Here is a 26,421-nt window from a genome sequence, read left to right as displayed (position 1 = left end):
ATCTATTTTGTGCCAGGCACCTGGGTAGGAGTTGGGTATATAAGGACACTCATTTAATGAGGTAGATGATGAGAGAAAGAGAGAAGTGATTACCATACAGTGTGAGAATGCTGTAATAGAGTTGTGTATAAAATACCTCAGGAGCATAGAAAAGAGACGATTGGTCAGGGAAGCCTTCACACAGAAGTTACATTTTATATTGGAGAAGGTATGGATCTCCACTGTAAATTTTTAACATTCCTTTTTTCTTAATGAAGTTCTAGAAAAATATCTTTCCCTACACAGAGGGGAAAAAAACCATAGTTTATTTGAGTTGAGTTAGGTTGAGTTTGAGTTGAACATTAAGTTCTGTCAATATATTTTGTGCTTTGTTACATTACTGGAGAATGGTATCTGTTAAAAACTAGGTTCCAGAATGATTCACCTACTTATCTTATTCTTTTAAAAAAAGAATCCCAAGTGCCAAGTTAATATGCTTCCCCACATATGGCTGTGGACTTGTTCCAGTATTCCTGGACCATACACTAGTTTCCAGACTTTGTCCATAAAGACTGAGCCCTCACAGGACAGCATCGGTGTAACCCTGGGAATGCACAAGTAAATCAGCCCCCTCTCCAAACTTACTAGAGGAAGAATCAGAGTCTGATGCTCAGAAACTGGGTGCTTTTTATCAGTTACCCCACTTTTCTAAGTGTGTCCCCTTAACCTTTACAGGGCATATATGGAAAAGCCAAGTACATCCATTTTACTGTGGCAAACAGCTCTTACTGAAAAATCTCATTCCCAATGTCCTCCACTCCACTCCCGTTGTATCAGCTCTTGAAACAGTTGAACAGTTGGTCAACAGATATCCTTCATCATTCTCACTCAGGTTTTACTATTTACATCATTACTGCTTACCTTTCAGTCAGCAAATCAATATTTATTATTATTGTGTGTGTGTGTATGTATGTAACTCTACTAAAATGAGTCTTAAATAACAAAAACTCTTCCTACAAAAGCACTGGCAAACTCATACGAAGAGAGGGAGACTTTGAATCTAAAAGGAAAGGGTTATAATACCTTGAGCAATTTATTTAACCTCTTTGAGATGCAGTTTACTCATTTCCAAGTAGTAATAATAAATGCATATCTCATCAGGTTGTGGTGATAATTAGAAATAACACAGGTTAAGTGGTCAACAGTGTCTGGCTCACAGTAGGTAGTTGATAGATTATATCTGTTACCATTGTTAAAGTACAATGGAAAAAGGGAAAATCGGTGAGCATACTTATCTGCTCTATTCCTAATCCTTTTGTACAAAAGCTTGGTGTTTATAAAACCAGCATTGTTTAGGGAAAATATCACAAAGCCCACTCTAGAGTGGAAAAACTTGAATTCGATAAGCTTGAGTTACTTACCCAAAGCTGAATCCCAGTTCATTTGGGGGGTTTTTGAGTAGGAAACAAATGTGTATCTTACTGTATAACACTACCTCTTACATCACCTTTGTACTTTAGTAATGAATTTGAGATGATGGTGAGAATTTCCACATCTAAAAGCAGAGTCTCCACTTAGTCTATAGAAGAGGTTTAGGAGAGAGGATCTGTTGGCTTTCCACACAATTTATGTATAAAAATGTGTAGATGTATGAATTTTCTGGACAGAGCGGACAGACATCTATGAGATTCTCAAATGTGAAATTCTCAAATGTATTCTCAAATGGACCCAATGAAAGTGAAGAACTATAACAGCTGCAAAATTAAGCCAAGTTTTCTCATTCTTGACACTATTGCTATTTTGGACTAGATAATTCTTCGCTGGGGGGCCAGGGACTGTCCTGTGCATCATAGGATGTTTAGCAGCATCCCTGGCTTCTACCCACTGGGTGCCAGTAACGTGTGTGCATGAGCGCATGTGTGCACGCATGCACCATGCACGTGCGCGCACACACACACACACAACAAAAACATCTCCAGATATTGCTGTATGTCCCCTGTGGAGCAAATTGCCCTCTGTAGAGAACCAGTACATTAGGTGAATACATTATCTGATTGGTTGTTTTTCGTAATTGATCATTACCTTATCTTATTTCAATAAATAAAATTGGGAAAGACCCAAACAAGCCAGATATATTAGTTTTAAGAGGTTGAGTCACATTTAAATACTTGAAATAACTAAAGTCACACTAATGCAGTAAGATTATTTTCAAATTCATATCTATCTTTTTAATAATGGCATAATTATCCCTGGTTTTGATGAGAATGAAACCTTACTGTGGAGTGAGCAAGAGAGATTGTACTGCAGTTTTTCTACATTCTAACTTATTCTTTTTTTTTTAATTTTCTTTTTATTTTTGGCTGCGTTGGGTACTCGTTGCGGTGTGCGGGCTTCTCATTGCAATGGCTTCTCTTATTGCGGAGCACGGTGTGCGGGCTTCAGTAGTTGTGGCGCACAGGCTTAGTTGCTCCGCGGCATGTGGGATCCACCCGGGCCAGGGCTCGAACCCGTGTCCCCTGCATTGGCAGGCGGACCCTTAACCACTGCGCCACCAGGGAAGCCCTAACTTATTCTTGACTGATTAATGAAGTCATCCATAAGTAGAAAATGAGTATATTTGGGGGCTTTGTTTGCTTTCATGGGGCTTTTAAGATAATTAGTTCAGTAATAGAGTCACTGATCCAGAAGGTAGGTAAACTATGCCTATGGAAATTATCAGTGAGCTGGATGGACTGCCAGGATGGAAGCTTAACAAAATATGCCCAGATGTGATTATACCGAAAGCCCCCAATATTAGAGAGCCCCTGTTAAGTACTAAACAGCCAAGTAACTCACTATGCCCTGTGGTCTAGGGACTGCAGGCTGCTAAAGTACCTGGACTCAATACTGATCAAGTATGATTCCAATTAATCTTCAGATCCAGAATCACTTAGTGGAATTCCAACCCCTTTTCTTCATATTCCACTTCTCAATGGGTCTCTAAGCCTAGCACTAAGCTCACTTATATAATGTGGAATAAAAACAACAATAATAGGTTTCATTTACTATGTGCCAAATACCATATCAGACATGTCAGTCATCATTACAACCCCATGAAATAGGTTTTAGTATCATTTCATAATTGAACAAACTGAAACTAGGCAAGGAACAAAGGAAGGATTCAGACTCCTATCTATCTGACTCCACAGCCTGACCTCCTTTCAATTCTAATAATAAACTTTTACTGAGAACTACCCACATTAAGTGTTTCACACATTATCTCATTTAATCCTTACAAAAATAATATGCATTATTATTATTATCCCCACTTTACAAATAAACAAGACCAAGCAACGTGCCCAAGATCACCTAGTTGTTTTTACTACCAGAGTCAAGGTGAAAACTCAGGTATTCTGACACCTGAGGACACATACTTAACCGCTACAGTATATACTCTCCTCTATAGAAACCAACCAAAGGATATTTGAAAGAATGAGACACAATCAGCTCTCTTCATATTGAACAAATTGGACAATTTAGCTTTAAAAACAGGTAACCAGGGCTTCCCTGGTGGCGCAGTGGTTGAGAATCCGCCTGCCAATGCAGGGGACACAGGTTTGATCCCTGGTCCGGGAAGATCCCACATGCCGCGGAGCAACTAAGCCCTCACACCACAACTACTGAGCCTGTGCTCTAAAGCCCGTGAGCCACAACTACTGAGCCCGCGTGCCGCAGCTACTGAAGCCCACCTGCCTAGAGTCTGTGCTGCACAACAAGAGAAGCCACCGCAATGAGAAGCCCACGCACTGCAACAAAGAGTAGCCCCCGCTCGCCACAACTAGAATAAGCCCGCACGCAGCAACGAAGACCCAACACAGCCAAAAATAAATAAATTAATAAATTAAAAAATAAATAAAAAATAAAAATAGAGGTAGCCAGACCCAGTTCTCACTAATAATGTCCTGTTTCTGCAGTTCACTCCAACAGATATCAGTATTTGTATGGAAGCTAAGACTCCTCTGAAATGTATGAAGTTGAGTGTTTGGGAACAATGTTTCTTTGATTGTTTTGACCCTTTGAATAGATACTACAATCAAGCTGAATGAAAACAGTCCTGAGAAATTAGATTAGAACAGTTGCTGTATTTACTGGCTGAGTTTTCTTGGGTCAGACTGGTTCCTAAGTCTCATAGGTACACACCTTCCTCTCCCCACCCACCTTTTCATCAGTCTAAATAAATATAACATGAAGGACCCATTTGTGTTTTCTCACTAATAGAACTTTTTGTAAATAAATGATGAAAGAATTTTATAAGATGAGAGAGAGGATGAGAAATAGACCCACATTCCCTAAAAAACTGTTTCAGCACAGCTGGCTTGCTCACTCTTAAGAGAGTTCTGAGGCCACTAAGTTGTGAAAAGAATAATTAACCAGCATATATTTTTAAGGACAGTGAACAAATACGAATGAACATCAAATTTTGAGAGATTCTTATTTAGTTTCAAAGTCAGACAATACTTGAGAGATTTTTAAGTTGCCTTGAAAGTTGATTAATTGGCCTAAAATGTATTGAGCCCCCAGTGTCCTAAGGCATACAGGAAGGCTGTAATGTTTTAATTCCAATAACTGGCACCATGAAACGTATTCTTGCAAAATAAAATTTTAAAACTAATTTAAAGCCTTCATTACCATTGATAAAATTATCATCAGTCTTTCTTTGTGGATGGACATTCCTTCAGGAAATTTGGTATCCAAGGGAAGATAGTCTTTTGTATTAGGTGGTTTTATGTAAGGGGTAGAAACCAATCTCCAACTAGCTTAAGCCCAGGAGGGGTAAATTGGTTTACAGCAGAGCATGATGGAACTGGGCTTAAAAGCTACTGCAGCCAGGCCCCCAACTACCATCCCAGCACAGTCTTTCTCTCTGGAATAGCTGCTTCATTCACTCTGGTCAGTGTCACTAGTGGGAGACTCAGCCTCAGACACTGAATTCACATCATTACAGAGAGAGTAAGGGAGCTTCTCTCTCCTGCTTCAGTTTAAAAAAAAAAAAAAATCCAAAGAAGGGATTCTGGTTGGTTTGTCTATGTCACATGCCTACCTCCTGTCACTGTTGCCAGAGAGCAAGGTACCATGATTAACCCAGCCTGGAAAAGACACCTACCTTTAGGGCCAAAATGGGTGGGAACTGTTTCTGAAAGAAGGAGGCAGTGGGTTCTGGCCAGGCAAAATGATAGTTAGTACATCCTCATCTACTTTTGGTGATCAAAGGAAAGTAATTTGGCATGTGAGAAACAGATCCCAGATAACATGTATCATGAAAACAAGCAAAAAAGAAAGGAAAAAAGAGGAACAAGAGATAACATTGTACTTGAATGGAGTCGAGAATTTTATAAACACGTCAAGATGAAAATCCAACATTTCGGCAGCAAACACAGGAATGGGCCATTAGGCTACCTGATTCTAATGCCTACAAAAACACCCTCCATAACTGATAGGATGCACTGCAGAAGAAAGCACAGAAGTGGTTCTCTGAGAGACTGGTTTGTGATAGAATACCATGCAATGAGGTAGGGGCCACAAGAATAAGATAGTATAAGGTGGATATTTGGGTTGTCCTAGCCTTGTTAACAAATGATTATTTTCTTGAGCTTTTCAGCTCTCCATAAGCCTTTCAGAATTTAGGGAATTTACAGCATTGCAATAGTTGTTGAAATAGTCCAACTATCTCAATTCCAATTTTGCTAAGAAGAAAGAGACCCAGGGCTTCCCTGGTGGCGCAGTGGTTGAGAGTTCGCCTGCTGATGCGGGAGACGCAGGTTCATGCCCCGGTCCGGGAGGATCCCACATGCCGCGGAGCGGCTGGGCCCGTGAGCCATGGCCGCTGAGCTTGCGTGTCCGGAGCCTGTGCTCCGTGGCGGGAGGGGCCGCGGCAGTGAGAGGCCCGCGTACCGCAAAAAAAAAAAAAAAAAAAAAAGAAAGAGACCCAGCAAGGGCATTTGCCTTTCCCAGGAGCAGAAAAAAAGTTAGTACTGCATTAATATAAAGACTCAAGCCTCTGTGTTATATGACTCTCATGCCTAGTCTTGACTAGGTCCCACAGAAAACAATGGAAGATGAAGGGGTTCCATTGTGCATGTGCTTTCTGTTTTTTTTAAATAATTTTTGAGTTACTGACAAGCTTGTATGGACATTGGCTTCAACAGACCAAGTGTTCTCTTACCTGAACACAGCTCCCTATGTCAACATCCCTTATCAGCAGTCTCAAAAGTGCACCTCCTTCAAAGGTTTCCATCAATGTCAGCACCACAGGAATACTCAGTCATTCTGGTTTCTTTTGTTTCTCCCTCTGCTTCCCCACCCTTCCAGATGATAGACATGATGTACTTTGTCATCATTATGCTGGTGGTGCTGATGAGTTTTGGGGTCGCCAGGCAAGCCATTCTGTTTCCCAACGAGGAGCCATCATGGAAATTGGCCAAGAACATCTTCTACATGCCCTATTGGATGATTTATGGGGAAGTGTTTGCAGACCAGATAGACCGTAAGCAAGTTTATGATTCTCATACACCAAAGTCAGGTATTTAACTTCATTTGGGTCATATCTTTTCCAAGTTCATTTGTTTGTTTTCAATAAATGGCTCAAGATAGAGGACTGATTCCTAGCTTGCTATCTTGGAGGAAAAAAAAACAATTACAGAAGGTGAATATACAATTTTAGCAAAGTAGTCCGCGGGTGTTTTTTTCAGGTATGTCCTTTCTGTGACATCTGTTGTGCCAAATTTGATCAAGAATGAACCATTTAAAAAGGTCTAAATTCTTTGGGGATTCAAAATCCTAGGGCCATGTGTTGAATATTTCGATATTAGGAGTATATTATGTCACTACTCCCCACCCTACCCCAGCCCCCAGCCTTTAAAAAATAAATTCCTTGGGTTTGACTTCAGAACAAATAAACAATTCTCAGTTTCGCCATCAGAATTCAAGAGGGCAAACATCTGCATGGTGTTTTCCTTGCACTGGAAACTATTCTCCTGCTCCTTTTCCCACTGTCTTAAATTATGTGCTATTGAGACTCAAAAGAAGCTAGTATTCATTGCCTGGAAGTATGGAAAATGCCTTAGGTTATAAAATGAGTTGCTTGCTTGTAAATGCCAGAAAAAAAAATAGTATCTATATCATGAAGTGATTCATGGTGAGGGAGTGCCAGCAGGCCCCCGACGTTTCATGCCCTAATAGATGCTGATTCTCTGTAATAAACACCCTTCTTGTATAGAGTTTGAAGATAGTTGTGTCCTAGCATTTGTGTTCCAGCATTTTATTTGGATCAAATGTCAGGGCACACCAGGCACTGGGAAATTATTTGGGAAGAAAGCATCAGGAAAGAAATATCTTTCAGTGTGGAGGAGTTGAATCCCAGGAGCAACCATTTCTCATTTTCCTTGAGGAGTTTAGCTCTAGAAATAACATCCTTCCAACATTGTTGAATTAACATTTTTCTAACATTTTTTGCTGACAGGCCAGCCATCTGAGCTCTGGACTATGGACATGGATTAGGATTATATAACTAGGTAGTATAGCTTATTAAGAACAGGAGCAAAAACTAGTCAGCATCTCCCCCACCCCACCCCTGCCAGTCCCAGGTAGGACTGAGACCAGGAAAGTAAGGACAAATCACCAAAAAGTGTGAGTCCTACAGGCCTGTGAAGAACATGTGTACACTGGCCACAGAACACACCAGTCTCTCATTTTCCCTTCCATGATGGGTTCTGAACAAATACTCTTTCCTTCTCACAGTGAGTTATCTGAGGCAAGAAGTTTTTTTGGAACACCTAATTGGAACAAATACTCATTTCATGAGACTTAGCCATCTCACTGAGCAAGAATTTTAACTCCATCTCCCAGTTGGAATGTCTTTGACAATGTGCAGCCTTCACCAAGACAGCTTTCCAGGGACTGGGGAAAACTCTTTTGAATTCCTTCTTTCAAATGGTCCCTAAAGGCAAAACAGCACTTAAAAAGCCCACCTATGATCATTCTCCTCAGAGATTAAATGTACTATTTTTCCCCAAGAAATTGCTTTTCCACTTACATTATTTTACTTTTTCTATCTTTCCTTTCTTTCCCCAAATGAAATTAAGCCCCCATGGGTCTTTTGACAGTGCAAGATTTTGGGATGGGAGAAGGAGGGAGGTGTAGGTGTGCTTTATGAGTGGGATTCTGTCCATCCGTCTACAAGTGGCCATTTATTGATGTTATACTATGAACCCAGCCTAGTGCAACAAACACCACCTTCTGGCTGAATCAGAGGTTCTATTATTGTTATTTTAAAAGAAGGGCTGATTGTAGTTTAGAACTTGAAAAAACCCTGGAGATGGAAGTGCAGTGTTTTGTGTGAGTGAAGTATGAATAGAGATTTCCCACATTGTTAATTAGATCTGTGGTGCTCTATGTGTGTGAGAATGAATTGCTACCCCATATCCCACATATCCCAGTATGTAGCCAACTCAGCCCTGGATGGATGTAACCTTCATGACACCCTTCCCCCGACCACTTACCTTCCTTTTTGATATTCTGAAATTGGCTGCAATGGTGACCACTGTTCTAAGCTAAATCAGCCAGTTTTCTGTCTAGGATGTTAAAGAGTATTTGTCCTTTCTCAAATGGGTATAGAACGCTGCCCCCAAATCTGTCATTATACTTGGCCAAAGTCATTGAACATCCCTGTCCTCTAAATGATTTGGTTTTCATGCCATGGCACTGAGTGGGCCAAAGGGGGATTGGGTGATGGCCCTGCCCGGACATTCAGAACTGCCCCGGAGACCCAAGTACCGAGCTATTTGAGAAAGGTACAAATCGTTTATGCTGCCCTGCGGTGTCTTGCCTCCTTTCTGTGCCGTGTCCAGGTTGCTTTGTGAAGCATGTGTTCAGGCTGATTGGATCTCATATCCACCTGGACCCACAACCCTGCCCAGGGTCCACCAACCCCATCCTGTGGATGTGCCCAGTGGGGACCTCTCCAAGTGCTGCTCATTCTCGCACACCTTCTCAGAGCAGCTCATTTCTAATGTAATGCACGAGCTCCATGTCTAACTCTTTTTGTTTTTAGCTGCAAAATTGTTATACCCATTTCATGTTTGCAGAAATAATCTTTCTCTTTTTTTTTTTTTTTTTTTGCGGTACGCGGGCTTCTCACTGCTGTGGCCTCTCCCGTTGCGGAGCACAGGCTCCGGATGCGCAGGCTCAGCGGCCATGGCTCACGGGCCCAGCCGCTCCGCGGCATGTGGGATCTTCCCGGACCGGGGCATGAACCCGCGTCCCCTGCATCGGCAGGCGGACTCGCAACCACTGCGCCACCAGGGAAGCCCAGAAATAATCTTTCTTAATTAAGACGAGTGTATATGGCTGTATAATGGGGCCCTCGGGGTGGGTTATTAACATCTGTCTCACACCTCAGAAGGGAGAACAGCTTTAATGCCCTCACTTCTGGGAGGCAATATTACCCAACTACAGATTTTTAATATACATTCCATTTTTTTCTTGTAGTTAGTCCTAAACCCAGAGACTATCAATAAGGCCAAAAAAGCTAGAATGAGACTTCTAAGGTTACTTTCCAAATGTGCTTAAAGACTAAAAGCAAAAGGAAAAAAAGAAAAAAAAAATGAATGTAAATTTACAAAATGACATATACTTTGACCTCTAAGCCAAGTTGGGTTAACACAAACGATAGTCCAGCCTTAATCTCAATTATCTTTAGAGGCTAAAACACTTGCTTTGGTGTTGGGAGCAGAAGTGAGTGCAAGAATGTGTTTGGAAACAGCAGATAATGATACTCAGGAAGGAACAGTGATGATCTGCTCGTCTAGACACTTTGCCTAACACCCTGATTAATGGATGGGAATTGAACCTGCTGTCATTGTCTGATTGGTGGGTTTCTGGGTTTTGTTTTTTTCAAATAGCCCAAAATCATCTCAGGTATTTATGTTATATATACTAGCTCTCTAAGACCCAATCTGTGGGCTAATGTGAGGGGACTTGGGCTCCAGGTTGCTAAAAGCATTGCTACCAGAAGGATGATATCCTTCTGGGCATCTCATTAAATGACCCATGTTGCATGGCTTCTGAGAGCTGGTCAGGATCCCACTGCAGCCTGAGGGGAAAAAAGCCACTTAAGAGTAGAGGAGGGCTTCTCTGGTGGCGCAGTGGTTGAGAGTCCGCCTGCCGATGCAGGGGACATGGGTTCGTGCCCCGGTCCGGGAAGATCCCACATGTCGCGGAGAGGCTGGGCCCATGAGCCATGGCCGCTGGGCCTGCGTGTCTGGAGCCTGTGCTCAGCAACGGGAGAGGCCACAGCAGTGAGAGGCCCGCGTACTGCAAAAAAAAAAAAAAAAAAAAAAAAAAAAAAAAAGAGTAGAGGAGCAGCAGAATAAATTTCCAGCACATTCACGCCAAGGCGGGGGCAAAGCTAAAATTAGACGGGTTTTCGCCAGCTGAGAAATCTGGTTCTACATTTTTGTGTGTAAGGTGCTTGGAAGTTCACCTCTGTTGGCAGAGAAAGTGGGGTGTCTCTAGCTTCCTCGAGCCTCTGAATGAATGAGACTTCCCTTTATTTACAGGGCATCCTTGCATTGCCTGCCATACACACAGATTCCCCAGGCTGTACCAGGGCAGGGGGAAAATGAATCATGCTCTTGAATACATTAAATCAGCATCTAAATTTAGTCCTTTTTTCTCTCTCTCTGAGTATTTTCACAAGTTTGGTTAGTAATGTGGAAGCAGAATGTCCAAAACTTACTTTCTACCATGGCAACTTATTTAGCCGTTTCTACTCACCCTAAATTAACTATCCAACCTACTTAATGCATGGGTCACATTTTATTTCCCTTATTGCCTAGGGCCTTTCTGCCTGAAATTAATAGGTTATCTGGAGTAAGAGGGATATTTGTGTTGTTGTTTGGTTTGATTTGGTTTTGCTCATTTATTTATTTAGTACTGAAGTTTTGCTGTTCAAAAACTCTATAGGCTTGTTGTCTCTGTGATGTTGACTGGATTTAAAGTGTTGTTTTTGTCAGGAAACAAGGAGCATGCATGGGCACGTAAAGCTCAGACATTCTCCTGTATTACTTTTCTGTCTCAAATCATTTGTTGCTCACTTCAGGTGTGGAAATTAGGATAGCTCAAGGCCGGTCTCTAAAATATGCCTACTTATGGTGAAGCTTAGAACAGCAAGAACAGAGAAGATGACTATTGTTATGCATTTCAATCCATAGACTCCAGTTCTGGAAACTCAGGGCTCTGCATCTGTTTGGTATTCAGGACTGACCTTCTCTAATGGATTCAGAGCACACTATGCCTGACAGCTGTGGCGTGGGGAGTGCTCCCTGACGAAAGAAAGTATTTTGGAAAAGACAAACTCGAGCCTGTGCCAACTTTTGGGAAAGGGGGTATTGTTTTGCTGGGTTTTGTTTTTGCAAATTGCTAAGGAAGCAAGCTAATATGAGGCACCACCCCCATTTTCTGTCCCTGAAAGTCAGCTTACACTCTAGAGAATCCCCACCCAACTTGTTTACTAATACAACCTGAGGGTTAACGGGCTTACAAACAGCAGAACTATCTGCAGACAGGCTGTTGTGATGATTCATTTCACTATTATAACCAACATTTGTTCCACTGTCATCATGCTGATTTTAGCCTTTGCTCACAGGTTAGGCTCCATTTTTAATTTGTTCATTTCTCAGTCAATGAATATTTATTTTGTTCCTACTATGAGCTGAGCATCGAGGTACAGAGATGCATGTGACAGAGACATTGTCTTCAAGGAATTTACAGTCCAGGAGAGGCAGACTGACGTGGTCCATATATGTGGAGATGGAGCCCCAGAAAGCAAGTAGTCAGTTCTTCCTGGGGTGAAAGGAGGAGCACAGTAGGTGAAGCCTTGCAAAGAGTGGGAAGGTTGAGCTGAGCCCTGAAATTTAAGTAGATATTTGCTAGACAGATGGGAGCAGGGGGGGTGTGAAGGAGAAGAATGACATTCCAAACCGAGACTTAGCATGGAAAGTTCCAGGCACAGCAGGTAGTTTAATATGGCTGACTGCAGGGTGAGAGGCAGGAGGCAGGAAGCAGGACAGATGGGTCTGAAGAGAGGCAGGAGTATAGATCTTAGCGGAGTTATACTCCCTGCTTAGGGTAGTACCATGATACGATATATGTTTTAGTTGGAGCTATCAAGCAAAATGTAAAGCGTCCATAAGAGGGATGGAGATGGAAGGTCGGAGGACATTAGCTAATGCAGTAGCAGTTGGGATGGAAAGACGGGCAGCATGAAACTTCAGGAAGGTAAAATCAGAAGGACCTGGATAGAAGTCAGATGGTGCAGAAGGTGGGAGCACGGGAAGTGGATGAGGATTTAAGATGGAGGAGATGAAGTTCACGCCAAGGTTTCTGGCTCAGTCTAAACAGTGCCGTCATCTACTGAGATAGAGGAGCAGGGAGGAGGAACTGTGTGGGGAAGGGGACTTGTCCACTTGGGCTTGGACGGAGCTTGAAGTTTCCATTGGAATTCCAAAAAAATTATGAAGAAGACTATTTTGTATATAGAACTCTGGAGCTAAGTAGAAAAAGCTGGACTGGAGATATAGATTTGGGGATCAAGAATATAACCACCAGTCAAAGCCATGGGAGTGGGTGAGCTTTCCAGAGAGCACAAGTAGAGAGAGAAGAGAAGGCCAGGGCAGAACACTGAGAATGGAGGAGTCAACAGTATCAAATGCAAGAGAAGGGTGCAACTAGGTGAATATTTAAAAGAGTCCATTCAGTTTGACCTTTAGAAAGTCACTGGTGACTTTGGCCAGAGAATTTGCATTTCAGTGGGGACTGCAAAAATCAATTACAGTGATTTAAGAGTAAATGAGTAGCAAGGCAAAGCATTTACCAGGGAAAAGGGAGGGAGAGAAGTGTTGTATATGTATGGGGCCGGGGGTGTCAATGCAGTGAGGCTTGGAAAAGAAGAGTATTGTTTTGTAATCACCTCTCAGAAAAGTCACTGACCCATACATATCAAAGAATTGCTTAGGGCTGCCTCTTTGCATAGTTAGGTTGTCTGTTTTCTCGGTCAAGACTCAGCAGCCCAGATCAGGAAAAACAAATAGTTGGATTAAGTCAAGATTGAAGATTTGTTGTGCCATTACAGCAGAAAGAAAGGGGCCTAGGGATTGTGAAGAGGCTTGCAAGGGTTCTTAAAGTTGTGCATTATAAGGTCTAGGATGGAGGGTGAAGAAAATAAAGGTACAATGTTGGTAAGTACCTAGGAGGAAAAAAGAATAATCAAAGGACTAGAATTCTAACCTGAACACCAAGGACACTGAGGACTAAGGGTCCTGAGAGCAGTGACGATAACGTGCTGTGGTCAGAGAATGGCAAACGGGCGTTCAAAATGGAGAGGTGCAACGATTTAGGCTAATGATAAGGCCCAGGAGCAGCTATAAGAACGGGTTCTAGGATATGCTGGAATCAAGGTCACACGTCGTGAAGCTAGGTTCTTCTGTGTTTGTCACTTACAGACATCAAAGTGTCCATGATAGTGACAAGAGAGGTGGTGGACAGGAAGACTTTGGGCAGGATGACCTGAAACCCAAACGAGAAAGGGCTTTTTGCACAACAGTGAAAGACAGTGGTTTAGAAGAGGCAAAGAGTATCAGCGAGAATGCAGATGTTACTTATGGGAACCACACTGGCAGATGAGCAGAAATGTGGGATTTCCATCTGAGAAGGTTACAGGGAGGCGGTGTCTTCCTACAAAATGGGTTTAGCTAAGCCAGGAAAATGAGGTATTGTTCTTATGATAAGTGTAAGAAAGCAGAGGAGTTTGTGTTCAGTGGTAAGGGTTTTCCAGAAGGCTCTGGGGAAAGGGAGGAAAGGGAGAAGTGGGAAAATTCAGTGGGCAGAAAGCACAACATCATATGAGGACAGTAGCATAAGGCAGGATAGTTAACCAGAGGAGTTTGCATTGCAGATATAGAGGATCATAGGTGTGGTGGGAATAACCTTTCCAGAGTTTTGAGGCAGCTGGAGACTGGAGCCCTAGTAGCATAAGAGGCCAGATGAGGCTGATGAGATCTAGGTCTCAGAGGCAGACTAGAGTGGCCATTGCTCAGGTTTCCAAGATTGTGTTGGGGACAAATTGCTCTGGTGCCTGAGGAATGGGTGTGGCTCCCAGATCACAGATGGAGAGGCTACCAGAAAATCAACATTATGTTTTATTATAATTCTGCTTATTTCTCTTTTGAACACCTACCCCCTTATGCTGGAGGAAAATCATGACCTCAGGCTCAGCCCTCTCTACCTTCCCTGAGGGGGGTTAATATTGGGGGTGGGAGCAGGTTGTAGTTTTTTTTTTTTTTTTTTTGCGGTACGCGGGCCTCTCACTGTTGTGGCCTCTCCCGTTGCGGAGCACAGGCTCCGGATGCGCAGGCTCAGCGGCCATGGCTCACGGGCCCAGCCGCTCCGCGGCATATGGGATCCTCCCAGACCGGGGCACGAACCCGTATCCCCTGCATCGGCAGGCGGACTCTCAACCACTGCGCCACCAGGGAGGCCCAGGTTGTAGTTTTGAGTAATCTGTCCACACAGTTTGCTGCCAAAATGTCCATTATGCCTGTCAGTGTAACCCTCCAAGTGTAGCTGACTTATGAGGTCTCCCCACAGTCCCAAATCCTAGACACTTGCTCCCTCTGGGGTCCTGCTACCCCCAAAAGAACTGCCAGGAAAACCACGCAGCCTGAGCCCACAAAGCACATGCAAGCTGGCGTTCACTCCCAAGCACCCTCACACGTATACACAGACACGCATTTCTTTCCTCTCCCCTCCAGTCTTGCTCCTGCCAGCATAATTTCATCTCTTCCCCAAATTCCTCTCTCTGTTACCCCTTCTACAAATGCTTGAAAGTCCTGAGAGCTGGTACATCCGGACCACAAAATCAGCCAGAGACTCAAAGGCTGTCTCTGGGTTGTGCCTTGCAAGCCCTCCTTCCCTGATAACAGAGCCATTACCTGCTTGCAAAACAGGCAGGAAATGTGAATGAGTATTTCATAATGCTATCCCACCACACTGATTTAACCATCTTGTAAGTAAAAACAGGATGCCCCCAATAAAAATAAACTTACTGGCGCCAGGCATGCTAGATGTAATCTCTGTGTTTCAAAGGGAATGTGTAGGAATCATAATAAATCGTCTCATGGTGTTGCTGCAGGGATTTCCTAAAGTCTCAGAATGGTAGTAGATCTTGCAAGTTCTTCTAGAATAGCCCTGTCCAGTAGAATCTTCTGTGATGGTGGAACTGATCTAGTCCTGCACTTTTAGTCACACGTGGCTAGCGGGCCCTTGAAATGTGGCCGGTGTGAATGAGAAACTGAATTTTTGTTTAATTTTAATTAATTGAAGTTTTAATTTAAAGGGCTGCACATTGCTAATTGCTACCCTATGGGACAGCTCAGTTCTAGTATATAAAAATCCTTCAGAACAGCAGCTCTGTGAGAGCTGGAAACACATCTGCCTTGTTCCCTACTGTAACCTCAGCATCTCAAACTGTCTGGCACAAAGTAGGTGCTCAGAAAATAGTTGGTGCATGAAATAAACCCCTTGACGTAAGGAATAGAAAGAAAGTAAGGTTGTTACCTGCTTTACATAATTAAAAAAAAGAAGATTTCAATGATACATATAAAGGAATTTGAAAATTTTCAATTGAGAGGATGAAAAGTTTATTATAAAGGAATTTAAAATTTGGGTTAAGTTAAATGTAGTGATCATAGATTCATACTTCAAATGCACACACACACACAGAAAAGTGAACTCAAATGGGATCCTAGAGTTGATAACTTCCTGCAGTTTAGCTGAATTTGTATTCAAGAAGAGAATTACAGCCACATTCAAGAAATATTTATTGAACAAGTCATCATTCTACACTCTGTGCAGAGATTGATTGTTGGGGTAGCTAGAAGAGAGGAAGGAAGAGAGGGAGAGAAGGGAGGAGGGATGGAGGGAGGGAGGGAGGAAGGAAAGAAGGGAGGGAGGGAGGGTAGGCATTTGGTTGTTGAGGGCAGCTGAGGAAGGAAGAGAGAGCTGTGTGAGCCCAGCAGTGCGGCTGGATGCAACCCAAACAGAGAGCCCTGCCACCTCCACATTGTGCCACACTGGAGGTGGTTGCCATGCATCCTGTAACTACGGGCCTTTCCACAGGCGCAGTGTTCTGACCAAACGCAACGAGGCAGATGGCTGATTTCCACTCAAAGCAGAGCAGAGTACATCCCTTCTGATAACGTGGCAAGATTTTAACTGATCTGTATCAACAACAACCAAAAAATAGACTGACCTGCACACAGGTTAACTATTAACAGACAGGGTCAGCAAGATTCACATGTTAATTGTTTTTTCTCAAATGTGACAAGAATCCAAATAAGCCTGCAGCCTCAGTGAGGAGGGGGAAGTTAGGTGCTCAAGATCTTTTACAAGATACTGTCCAGTGGAGTGAAGAGCTTCCTGCTGCTAGATTTCAGACTCTTGTCTGGCAAGTGACATTTGACTGAATCGCTTGGCCTTCAGCCAGATATTTGTTGTCTAGAGTATCAGGCCTGAGGTTCAAGATGAGGGCATGCTTGGCAGAAGACCCCAGTAACTTCAGATCAGGTATAGAATTTTGAGTCCTTGCCATGGTGACACACCCAGTTCAAGTAGATGACATTCACTGATGAGTTAAAACCCGAGGGGCTATTTCTTGACCTGGGTTGTCGTTACATGGGTTTTCATTTTACACTAGACATATATATATATATATATATATTTTTTTTTTTTTTTTTTTTTTGCGGTACGCGGGCCTCTCACTGTTGTGGCCTCTCCCGTTGTGGAGCACAGGCTCCGGACACACAGGCTCAGCGGCCATGGCTCACGGGCCCAGCCGCTCCGCGGCGTGTGGGATCTTCCCGGACCGGGGCACGAACCCGTGTCCCCTGCATCGGCAGGCGGACTCTCAACCACTGCGCCACAGGGAAGCCCTAGACATATATGTTTTATGGACTCTTCTGTATATATGATATATCTCACAATGTAATATAAAAAGGAATAAAACAGACAGGCTGCTATCACATTTTCTAGATTCTAGTTAGAATGGATTCATTCATTCAGTGACATTTACTGAGCGCTTCTGTGTGCCAGGCACTGTGCCAGGAGCTGGGGATTAAAAAGAAACATACGTTATTGCCTTGGCTTTGAAAAATGTTTAATAGGGATGATTGACAAGTAAACAAATCAGTATGATATATATTTCCGTAGATGTGATGTGTAAGGACTTAGCTCAAAGGAAAGAACATACTTTTATTTGAGGGTGGGTGGGGTGAGGGGGACGTGTTGAAGCAGAAAAGCAAGAGAAGGCAGAGTACAGCCAGAAAAACTCTCCTGGAGGTAACAGTTAAGCTGGATCATAAAGGGTATTGAGAGTTTCCCAGACAGATCATAAGAGGGCATTCTAGACAGAGGGGCCATCATGCACAAAGCTAGAGAGAGGTGACAAGGTATGCCAGGTGTAGGCATGTGGAGACAGCAGAGAAGTGAGACCTCCTCCCTGGACCGGTCAGTTAGGGTTAATCCCCCTTAACAAGGTGCTCCCAAGCCTCCTTTACCTGCCCTGGGTTAACACATAGCACCATATTGGTTTTGTCTGGTTTCTTATGTGTATCACCCACTGGACTACATGCATTTTGGGAGGGTGAAGGCTGGGGTTCGTGTCCATCTTTTTCACCATATTTGAGTGAATGAATGGAGAAGAGGTTAGAAAGGTAGATTGTAAAGCCTTTGTATGACAGGCTAAGGAATTTGAATCTTTTCTTATGGGAAATGCACAGCTTACCTTGTGTGGAGCTCATTTCTAAGTTAAGGCTGTAGTTTATGGAATTCGCAGGTTGTGAATGCCGAGTGGGGATATTGTGGCTGGAAAGTATACAACCATGATGCTCATTTCAGGGAAGCTCGGTGAGCCCTTTGTTCCAAAATGTCTTTTAAAAGAGAAACAGCAAGTTTCTAAGAGTCAAAACATCCCCTGAATGGGTTAAACCTGCTGACTCTTCTCCGCTTAGTGTGAAGTATTTGAATCTTTCATCTTAACCCTCCAAAAAAGCTGAAATCAGCATTCAGGGAAGGAAAGTTAAAATGGGGGCAGGTAAGGGAGGAAGCAGATGGCTCCAGCGGAGGGCGAGGCAGACTTTGAGCAGCCAGAGGGCATCATGAGGCGACTGTGTGCCTGGAGGGCAGGGAAAGTGAGGCGGGGTGTGGGGAAGGTGCGGAAAGAGAGCTGGTGGCAGAAACAGCTATGCCTACCTTGCAGTTTTGCCAAGGGCCCTGGCAGATGCCCGGCTTACCTCCAAAAACCAACTTCTATGCTGTCTGCAATAAATTGCTGATGCCTGAATTTAAATATCAGGACTACTTGAAGTTCTAAAAGCCTCAGGCCCCCCCCAGTTCAGGCTGCTGGTGCTGGAGTTCCCAACTCCTGCTTCTCCAGTTCAGCCAGGTTTCTCCTCACCTACACCCCGCCTCTCCCTGCTAGGAGACTGACAGATGTAAAAGAGAGAGAGGAAGACAGAGGAGAGGAGTCACATGCATTCAGGTACCACCCTCTCTCACCGTTTCCTTTAGTTCATCCTTTATTTATCTTCAGGTCCATTAAAAATCTATTTCCCAGGAAACTCAAATGTCTGAAAAAGCCCCGGGAAAGCCAACAGAAGCTGGAATACCTTCAAAGAAGTTTTCTTGTGACCGCAGAATCTCCCACAGTTAGGTCTGCCTCACTGGTTCTCAACCGGGGGCAATTTTGCCCCCACCAGCCCCACCCCCAGGGGACATTTAGCACTGCTTAGAAATATTTTTGTTTGCCACAACTCGAAAGATGCTACTGGCATCTAGTGGTAGAGGCCAGGGATGCTACTACACAGGACAACTTCCCAAGCAAAAAAATCTTCCAACCCAAAATGTCAGTAGTACTGAGGTTGAGAAAACCTGGTCTATTAGAATCCAAAATTCAACTTATTGTTGCTTCTCAAAAAAAAAAAAATGGCACAAGATAGTTGCCGTCAACATCTGCAAAGTCCTAAAGGACAGATCTGAAAAGATCCCATGTCCTCACAACCTGATGTCAGTAACAGTGTTCTAGGCCCCCATCTGCCATTGCTTACAGAGTTTCACATCTCTCTCCACTCTGCTCACTCATTTGATCTTCAGACCAAAGACCAAGTTAGGACATCATGCAATTATGGTGTCAGAATGGTCAACATGACAAGCCACTTTTAGCAAACACCAGTAGGTCCCATCACCTGTTCTTGGGGACCAGTTTTGGATGGAATAAATCCAGCTACCATTGCAGTGAAGAATGAGGAGAACCCAGAGGTCATATCATTCAGAATTCACCACATATTTTGCTGATCCAGGTAAAATCTAGCAAACTTCAACACTTCCCAAGTTTTTATCTGAGAGATGTCAGTGATTTTTTAATAGGAAAGGATCATCCTGCGTGACCAGAGAAAGTGGCTTCAGTGACCTCAGAAGTCCTGTGAAATTGACCAGTTCAATCAGTCTAGCTCATCATCTGAGATGAAACAGGAAGGAGAACCACACTCCCCATGATCAGACTCAATAGTTACAGTGACTGACCAACTTAACACCACTGGACCAAATCCAAAACCAGTTTTAAACATTGTGCTGGAGCCAGTGACTCTCTCCTGAGTAGACCACAGGATCCAGCTTTACAAAATCACAGTCCTTGAAGCAAAGGAGTAGAGTCTGTGGCATGCCCTTTTGAATATTCTGAACAAGGGCTTTAGAAGTAAAAGGCCACTGTGAACTAAGGGGTTGCAGTACTGTTGCAGGAAAGCCAGTTGCTGACAAGTACTTCAAAGTCACGGATGCCACCTGAGGAACATAGTGTTCAACGACCAGAGGAACTGTGTCTGGCGCATGCGGTTCTATTATACGGCAAGTAATTGAATATACAGGGTGGGGGACATCTCCATCGAACAGGTCAGGCACTAAAAGACTAGATTCTTTTCAGTGGATTTAAGATAATACAACCTGTCGGGAGTCTACATAAGATAACCAAATGTCGAAAATATCACTGCTTTTTGAAAAATATACGGCAGTTGCACTTAAGCAGATTGTACTAAATATAAGGATGCCTGAGTGCTTTATTAGCTGTCAGGTGTGTTACAAAGGCTGTGTCATGAGTTTCATGGGTTTCTTCTGGCATTTCTAGGTGAAGGGAAGTCAGTTAACATTTGTTGAGATCCTATTACAGTGGCTGGCACCAGACCAGGCACAGGATATACTGCAACCCACTTAATCCTGATTTACTGTTGATGTACAGAAAGAGCAGAGATTAAATAACTTCCTTACGGCACACAGCCAGGGTTGCAGAGGCGGAATTGGAACCCAGACCTGTCTAACTGCTAAGTCAGTGCCCTCATTTCTACACTGTAACAGAAGGCTGCTTCCATCTGGTTCCACAGGCCTCCTTTCTCCCCTGCACCTTGCTCCAGTGACTGGACCACAGTTATGCATTCATTTACTTAGCAACCACTTACCAAGTGCTCAACTTGGCCCTGGAGAGAAGGTGGTACACAGGAGAGACCTCATCTTTCCCTAAGTGGGAGTTATAGTCTACTGGGGGCAGGAGGGTGGTAGACAATTAGTAAACAAATACGATACTTTGGGATAGTAATAAGTTCCATAAAGAGAATAAATCCAAGTAGTAGGCTAGGGAGTCATTGGGGCGAGGAATTAGGGTACAATTTTACATAGAATGGTCAGGGGAAGACCTTGAAGTGATAAGGTTGTATTGAAATATGAATGATGAAAACAAGCATGGCAAGAACTGGAGAAAGAACTTTCCAGACAGAGGGAACAGCAAGGACAAAAGCCATGTGGTAAAAATGATCTATTAGTTGTGCTTAAAACTAGGATCAGAAAGAATGCCAGTGTGACTAGAGTTTAAGATCTAAAGCAGCTCAGGTTGGTATAACATGCCATATTGGAAATCCTGGGTTCAAATGTGTGGCTTAATTCTAAGTTAGGGACTGGATTTAAGAACAGATCAGCAACTCTGCAGTCATTCAGGAAACAGCACGCCACCATGTGCTGATAGGAGGGTAGGGAATCTTCCAGAAGCCGATGGCTTCCAGGATGAGGAAGGGAGCTGCCTCCACTGTTGGAGCCATCCTTTGGCCTCACTGAAGGGTTCCTTCGACACTGGGATGGTGATACTTTGGACACTCTCAGAAGCACCCATCATGGATGAATTAGACACCCACACGAATAACACATTGTACCTCCAAAGAGGAGATTGACCTGTCGCTCTGAGTATCTCAGATAGCATCCATCATCAAAACTGTGAACATCTTAGTAATGTAAACAAGAATACAGCACTTGTAAATGAGACATGTTCACAGATGGGTCAGAAGATTACAAATTGGGAAGAGGCAGCTAAAAGTGTTAGCCCTGAGATACCAGCACTGTGCACTGGGTATAACATTCTCAGGGAAAAAAATCTTACAGAAAAGTTTGCTTTGGGGAGTGATCATTCGTCCCATAGCAGTTCACATTTACACATGAGTGCCTGGTATGCATGTAGAACTCAGTTAAGAATGGTTTGAGTTACTGTAGCAGGGACAGCCCATGATGGAACCAAGAACCAGGCACTCTGAATCCCAGTTCTGTCACCTCTGATAACTCTGTGACCTTGAGCAAGTTAGTGAACCTCTCTATGCTTCAGTATTCCTAACAAATTAAGGACAGTAAGGAGGTCTGGCTTGGTAAACCTCCCCCCAGGAACACTGTTAAGAAAAAGAGCAGTCTTTCCCCAATGAGTATAATAAGCCCAAGAAATACAGGAGTTCATGCATATTAGTGTTTATGATGAAGCTAAAATCTGCATCAATGTCAAGGTGTGGTGTGTTCAAAGAAAACATTAATGAATAATAACCCTGGTGATGTGCACATGCGCCAAGTTAATGAAAGTGATACCCAAAGGACTGGAAGTTTGGGAAAGAATGAAAGAAAATTTGCACTTTATTTACTTATTTATTTTTGGCTCCATTGGGTTGCACTTTATTTATTTTTGGCTCCATTGGGTCTTCGTTGCTGCGCACGGGCTTTCTCTAGTTGCAACGAGCGGGGACTACTCTTTGTTGCGGTGCGTGGGCTTCTCATTGCGGTGGCTTCTCTTTGTTGCAGAGCGTGAGCTCTAGGTGCATGGGCTTCAGTAGTTGTGGCATGCAGGCTCAGTAGTTGTGGCCTGCGGGCTCTAGAGCACAGGCTCAGTAGTTGTGGCGCATGGGCTTAATTACTGTGCGACATGTGGGATCTTCCTGGACCAGGGCTCGAACCCATGTCCCCTGCATTGGCAGGTGGATTCTTAACCACTGCGCCACCAGGGAAGTCCCAAAATTTGCACTTTAAAAGGCACAATACCAAGGACTAATCAGAGATAAGGTGTTATTGGTAGTAAACAGGGAAAGGATGAAGTGTGGTTGCTTGTAGGGTTGAGTCCTATAAAGCCAAAGTTTGCAAATCTGTTGCTTGAGCCTCTGTTCCCTTCCAGCAGGGAAGCCAGCTCCAAATAGGTGCAGGAGCCTTGAGTCATCCAAACAACAAGGTGCTTTCCAGCATCCTCTATTCCACTGTGTTCTTTTCAAACAAAGCCCATTGAAACAGTTAAGCCAAAACAATCTGTCTCAAATAATAGTATGCCTCTCTCTCTTTACAGCAAAATAGAACCAAGGTTCTGTTGCTACTGATCATAATGAAAAACCACAATCTTGTTTGCCCTGTTGTGTCTGCCTTCTAGCCAACCCGAAAGTCATTTTGGACAGCTAACACAATTTCTCATCCATTCATGGATTCAGCAAATGTTTAGAACCTACTCTGTTCCAGGTGTTATGATGGGTGCTGGGGGTACAGTAATGAGTAAAATCTGAGTGGGGGCATCAGATAACAAACATAGAATCACACAGATACTTAATCAAGCTCTGTTAAGTGTGTGTTCAAGAAATAGAGGTAATATGAGAACATCAGACACGGAGACTCGGGGAAAGGCTTTCTGAGGAAGTGACTTTTTGAGCTAAGCTATGCAGAATAAATAGGAGTTTGCCAAGCAACGAGCAGGAGAAGAACCCAGGGAGGGGGAATAGTCTGTGCCAAGGCCCTGAGGTAGGAAGGAGGTAATTCTTGTCAGTAACTAGGAGAAGACCAGCATGGTAGAAGCATAACATGCAGGGGAAAATATAGTTTGAAAAAAAACTGAAGAGCAAATGAAGGTCAAGTTGTCCAGGGCCTTCTAGGCCAGTGTAAGGATATGAGTTTTCTCTTACATTTAATGGAAAATCTTCGAAGGGTTTGGTACAGGAATTTAGCTATAGTAATGATAGTGGTGGTTGTGGTGGTGTATATATGTGTGCACGCTTATGTAAGTGTGTGTTTGTGTATGTGATATGAATTGCATGATTTAATCAATCAGCATCAATCCAACGGTTACCACGGGTACTGTTGAGGGCTCAACAAGCACCAGATCATGCAGAATAGGAGCACAGACCTGAATTTCAGGCTAAGTTATGCTGACTACGTGGACCTAAACCCAGCCCCTTGCTGTGGACTGAACTGATTGGACTTAAACTAGATGAGTGGTGGTCTTGACAGGGCAGCATGGCCTCCATATTTTGGAAATTTTATCTTGAAATTCGAGGAGTGTTTTTGTTTTGTTTTGTTTTGTTTTTGTTTTTTTGCAGTACGCGGACCTCTCACTGTGGTGGCCTCTCCCGTTGTGGGGCACAGGCTCCAGACACGCAGGCTCAGCGGCCATGGCTCACGGGCCCAGCCACTCTGCGGCATGTGGGATTCTCCCAGACCGGGGCACGAACCCGTGTCCCCTGCATCAGCAGGTGGACTCTCAACCACTGCGCCACCAGGGAAGCCCCTTGAGGAGTGTTTTTGTTTGCCCTCCTTGATTGGGAGGAACCACTGGCATTCAGTAGGTGGAGTCCAGGGAGGGCCCCTGTCCTGCAATATACAGGACGCTCCCACAATCAAGCATTGTTCTCTGTCCCACACAGCTGTCCAGAGTTCCTGCAGGCATTCATGTAGGTGAAAAACCTGGTTATGATTATCTGAGCCTAGCTCTGTTTTACATTTAAAGATACAATATTTTTGCATGTTTTTAATAAGCAGTAAATTTTTCCAGGAATGAAACCACCATGAAGATTGACGGCAGTGGTATTTTGTTTGCTTTGGAACTTTCCCAAGGGTTGTTCACCCTTTTAGAAAATCAACTCACCAGTGACAATCCTGCCCATTATACTTGAGTCATCTGTCAGTCTACATTTGTGTTTCTCTCATACGTGGAGATTCTTCATGTAGGTGTAAGCATCTGACCGCTTCACTGTGGCTTGTGGAATAGTCAGACCTGAGCATTTATATATTGAAATATTTATTATTATATTATAAATCACTTGCCTTTTTATTTTCCCTTTATTTTAAAATTAGGACATTATATTGATTTTTGTGGTTTTTCTGATTATGCATACAGGTAAATTATGCCATCAATAAATTTTATTTCAGAACAGTAAAGGAGGCAGTAGAAACTACTTATTATAAAAAAGAGGTGTTGGGTCTGATAAGATTGATAACAACTGAACAAGCATGTTTGGTAATTCAAAATGCTATGATTTTAGGAATTTTGCTACTTACTATCTTTGAAGAGTCTCTTGGGAACTTTAATATGTCGAGAGTTCTATGTAAAAATTTTACTTTGTTAAATAGCCCAGGGAGGTATCAAGGTTGACACCACCAGTGAGAAGTCATGTGGGTGTCATTTACCCTCAGTAGAATATGATGAGACAGACATTTGACCTTTGTGGTATTCTTCCCTAAATTTCATAACCCCAGTCTAATCATGAGGGGAAAAAAATACGACAAACACAAATTGAGTGATACTCTTCAAGGCGCCTGACCAGTATTCCTCAAAACTTTGTCAAGATCATGAAAAACAAGGAAGACTGAGAAATTGTCACAAACCAGGAGACTAAGGAGACTTGATGACCAGATGCAACGTAGCATCCTGGATGGGGTCCTGGAAGAGAAAAAGGACATTAGTGCAAAACTGATAAAGTATTGACTCAAGTCTGGAGTTTAGTTAACAGTAATATACCAATGTACATAAATTTCTTCATTTCAGCAAATGCACAATAGTTGTGTAAGACCTTAACATTAAAGGATACTGAGTAAAGGGTACACAGGAATTTTCTGTACTACCTTTGCAACTTTTCTATAAACCTAAAATTATTCAAGTTTTTTTTTTCAGGTTTCTGCTTTATCGACTAAGGTAGATCTAGGGATCAAAATAAGCAAGGAGCTATATTTTTTTCATCTGCATATAATAAATAAAATTGGCTTTTGGTAGTGGTGATTGTATACAGGTCTGTGGGTCTTAATACATGCATAGATTTCTGTAACCACCACCACAGTGAGGATACAGAGTCATTCCATTACCCCCAAAAAACTCCTTTGTCTCAGACTCCCCCTGACCCCAATCCCTGACAGCTATATTCCAGAATATCACATAAATGGAGTCGTATAGTATGTAACCTTTTGAGACTGGCTGTTTTCACTCAGCAAAATGCCCTTGAAAGTAAAACCATGGTGTTGCATATCAATAATTTGTATTATTAGTTCATTCCTTTTTATTGCTGAATAGGATTCCATTGTATAGATGTATCACAGTTTGCTTATTCACCTGTTGATGGATATTCCGGTGGCTTCCAGTTTGGGGCAGTTATGAATAGCGCTGCTGTAAATATTCGTGTGTAAGTTTTTATGTGAACATAAATTTTTATTTCTCTGGGATAAATGCCTAGGACCGAGATTTCTGGGTCATGTGGTAATTTTGTGTTTAACATTTTGAGTGACTGCCAAACTGTTTTCCCAGTGATCGTACCATTTTACATTCCCACCAACAATGTATGAGAGTTCTGATTGTTCTACATCCTCTTTGGTATTGTCACTTTTGTTGTTCTTCTTCCTCTTTGTTTTGTTTTTATTTTGGCCATTCTGATAGGCTTGTGGTGATATCTTGTTATAGTCTTAATTTGCATTTCTCTAGTGCCTAGTGATGTTGAACGTCTTTGCATGTGCTTATTTGCCACCCATAGGTCTTCTTTGGTGAAGTGACTTCAAATTTTTGCCCATTTTAAGTTGACTTGTTTGCTCTCTTGTTGTTGAGTTTTAAGAGTTCTTTATATATTCTGGACACAGGTCCTTTATCAGATATATCTCTGCAAATATTTTCTCCCAGTCTGTGGGTAGTCTTTCCATTCTCCTACCAATGTCTTTCTCAGAGAAGAGTTCTAAATTTTATGAAGTTAGTTTAACAGTTTTTTT

General features: G+C 42.9%; 1 protein-coding gene across 7 annotated transcripts in view; it reads left to right on the top strand.

The window, feature by feature from the left end:
- The window catches only part of TRPM3 (transient receptor potential cation channel subfamily M member 3), a gene marked incomplete at both ends in the record, with an annotated part of 817,853 nt that overhangs the window by 756,628 nt on the left and 34,804 nt on the right, over nt 1–26,421 (top strand). For 5 of the 7 annotated variants that reach the window (XM_079706368.1, XM_079706367.1, XM_079706366.1 and 2 more), the window contains one exon: nt 6,328–6,502. In XM_079706368.1, the coding sequence (XP_079562494.1) occupies nt 6,328–6,502 (175 nt within the window). Of the gene's footprint in view, nt 1–6,327; nt 6,547–26,421 lie in introns of those variants that run through there. The other 2 variants (XM_079706364.1, XM_079706369.1) reach the window with 2 other exon arrangements.

Source organism: Hyperoodon ampullatus, assembly GCF_949752795.1.
Source record: "Hyperoodon ampullatus genome assembly, chromosome: 6".
Taxonomy (NCBI): Eukaryota; Metazoa; Chordata; class Mammalia; order Artiodactyla; family Ziphiidae; genus Hyperoodon; species Hyperoodon ampullatus.
Note: the sequence above shows the minus strand (reverse complement) of the source record. Positions and strands in the feature narration are given on the sequence as shown.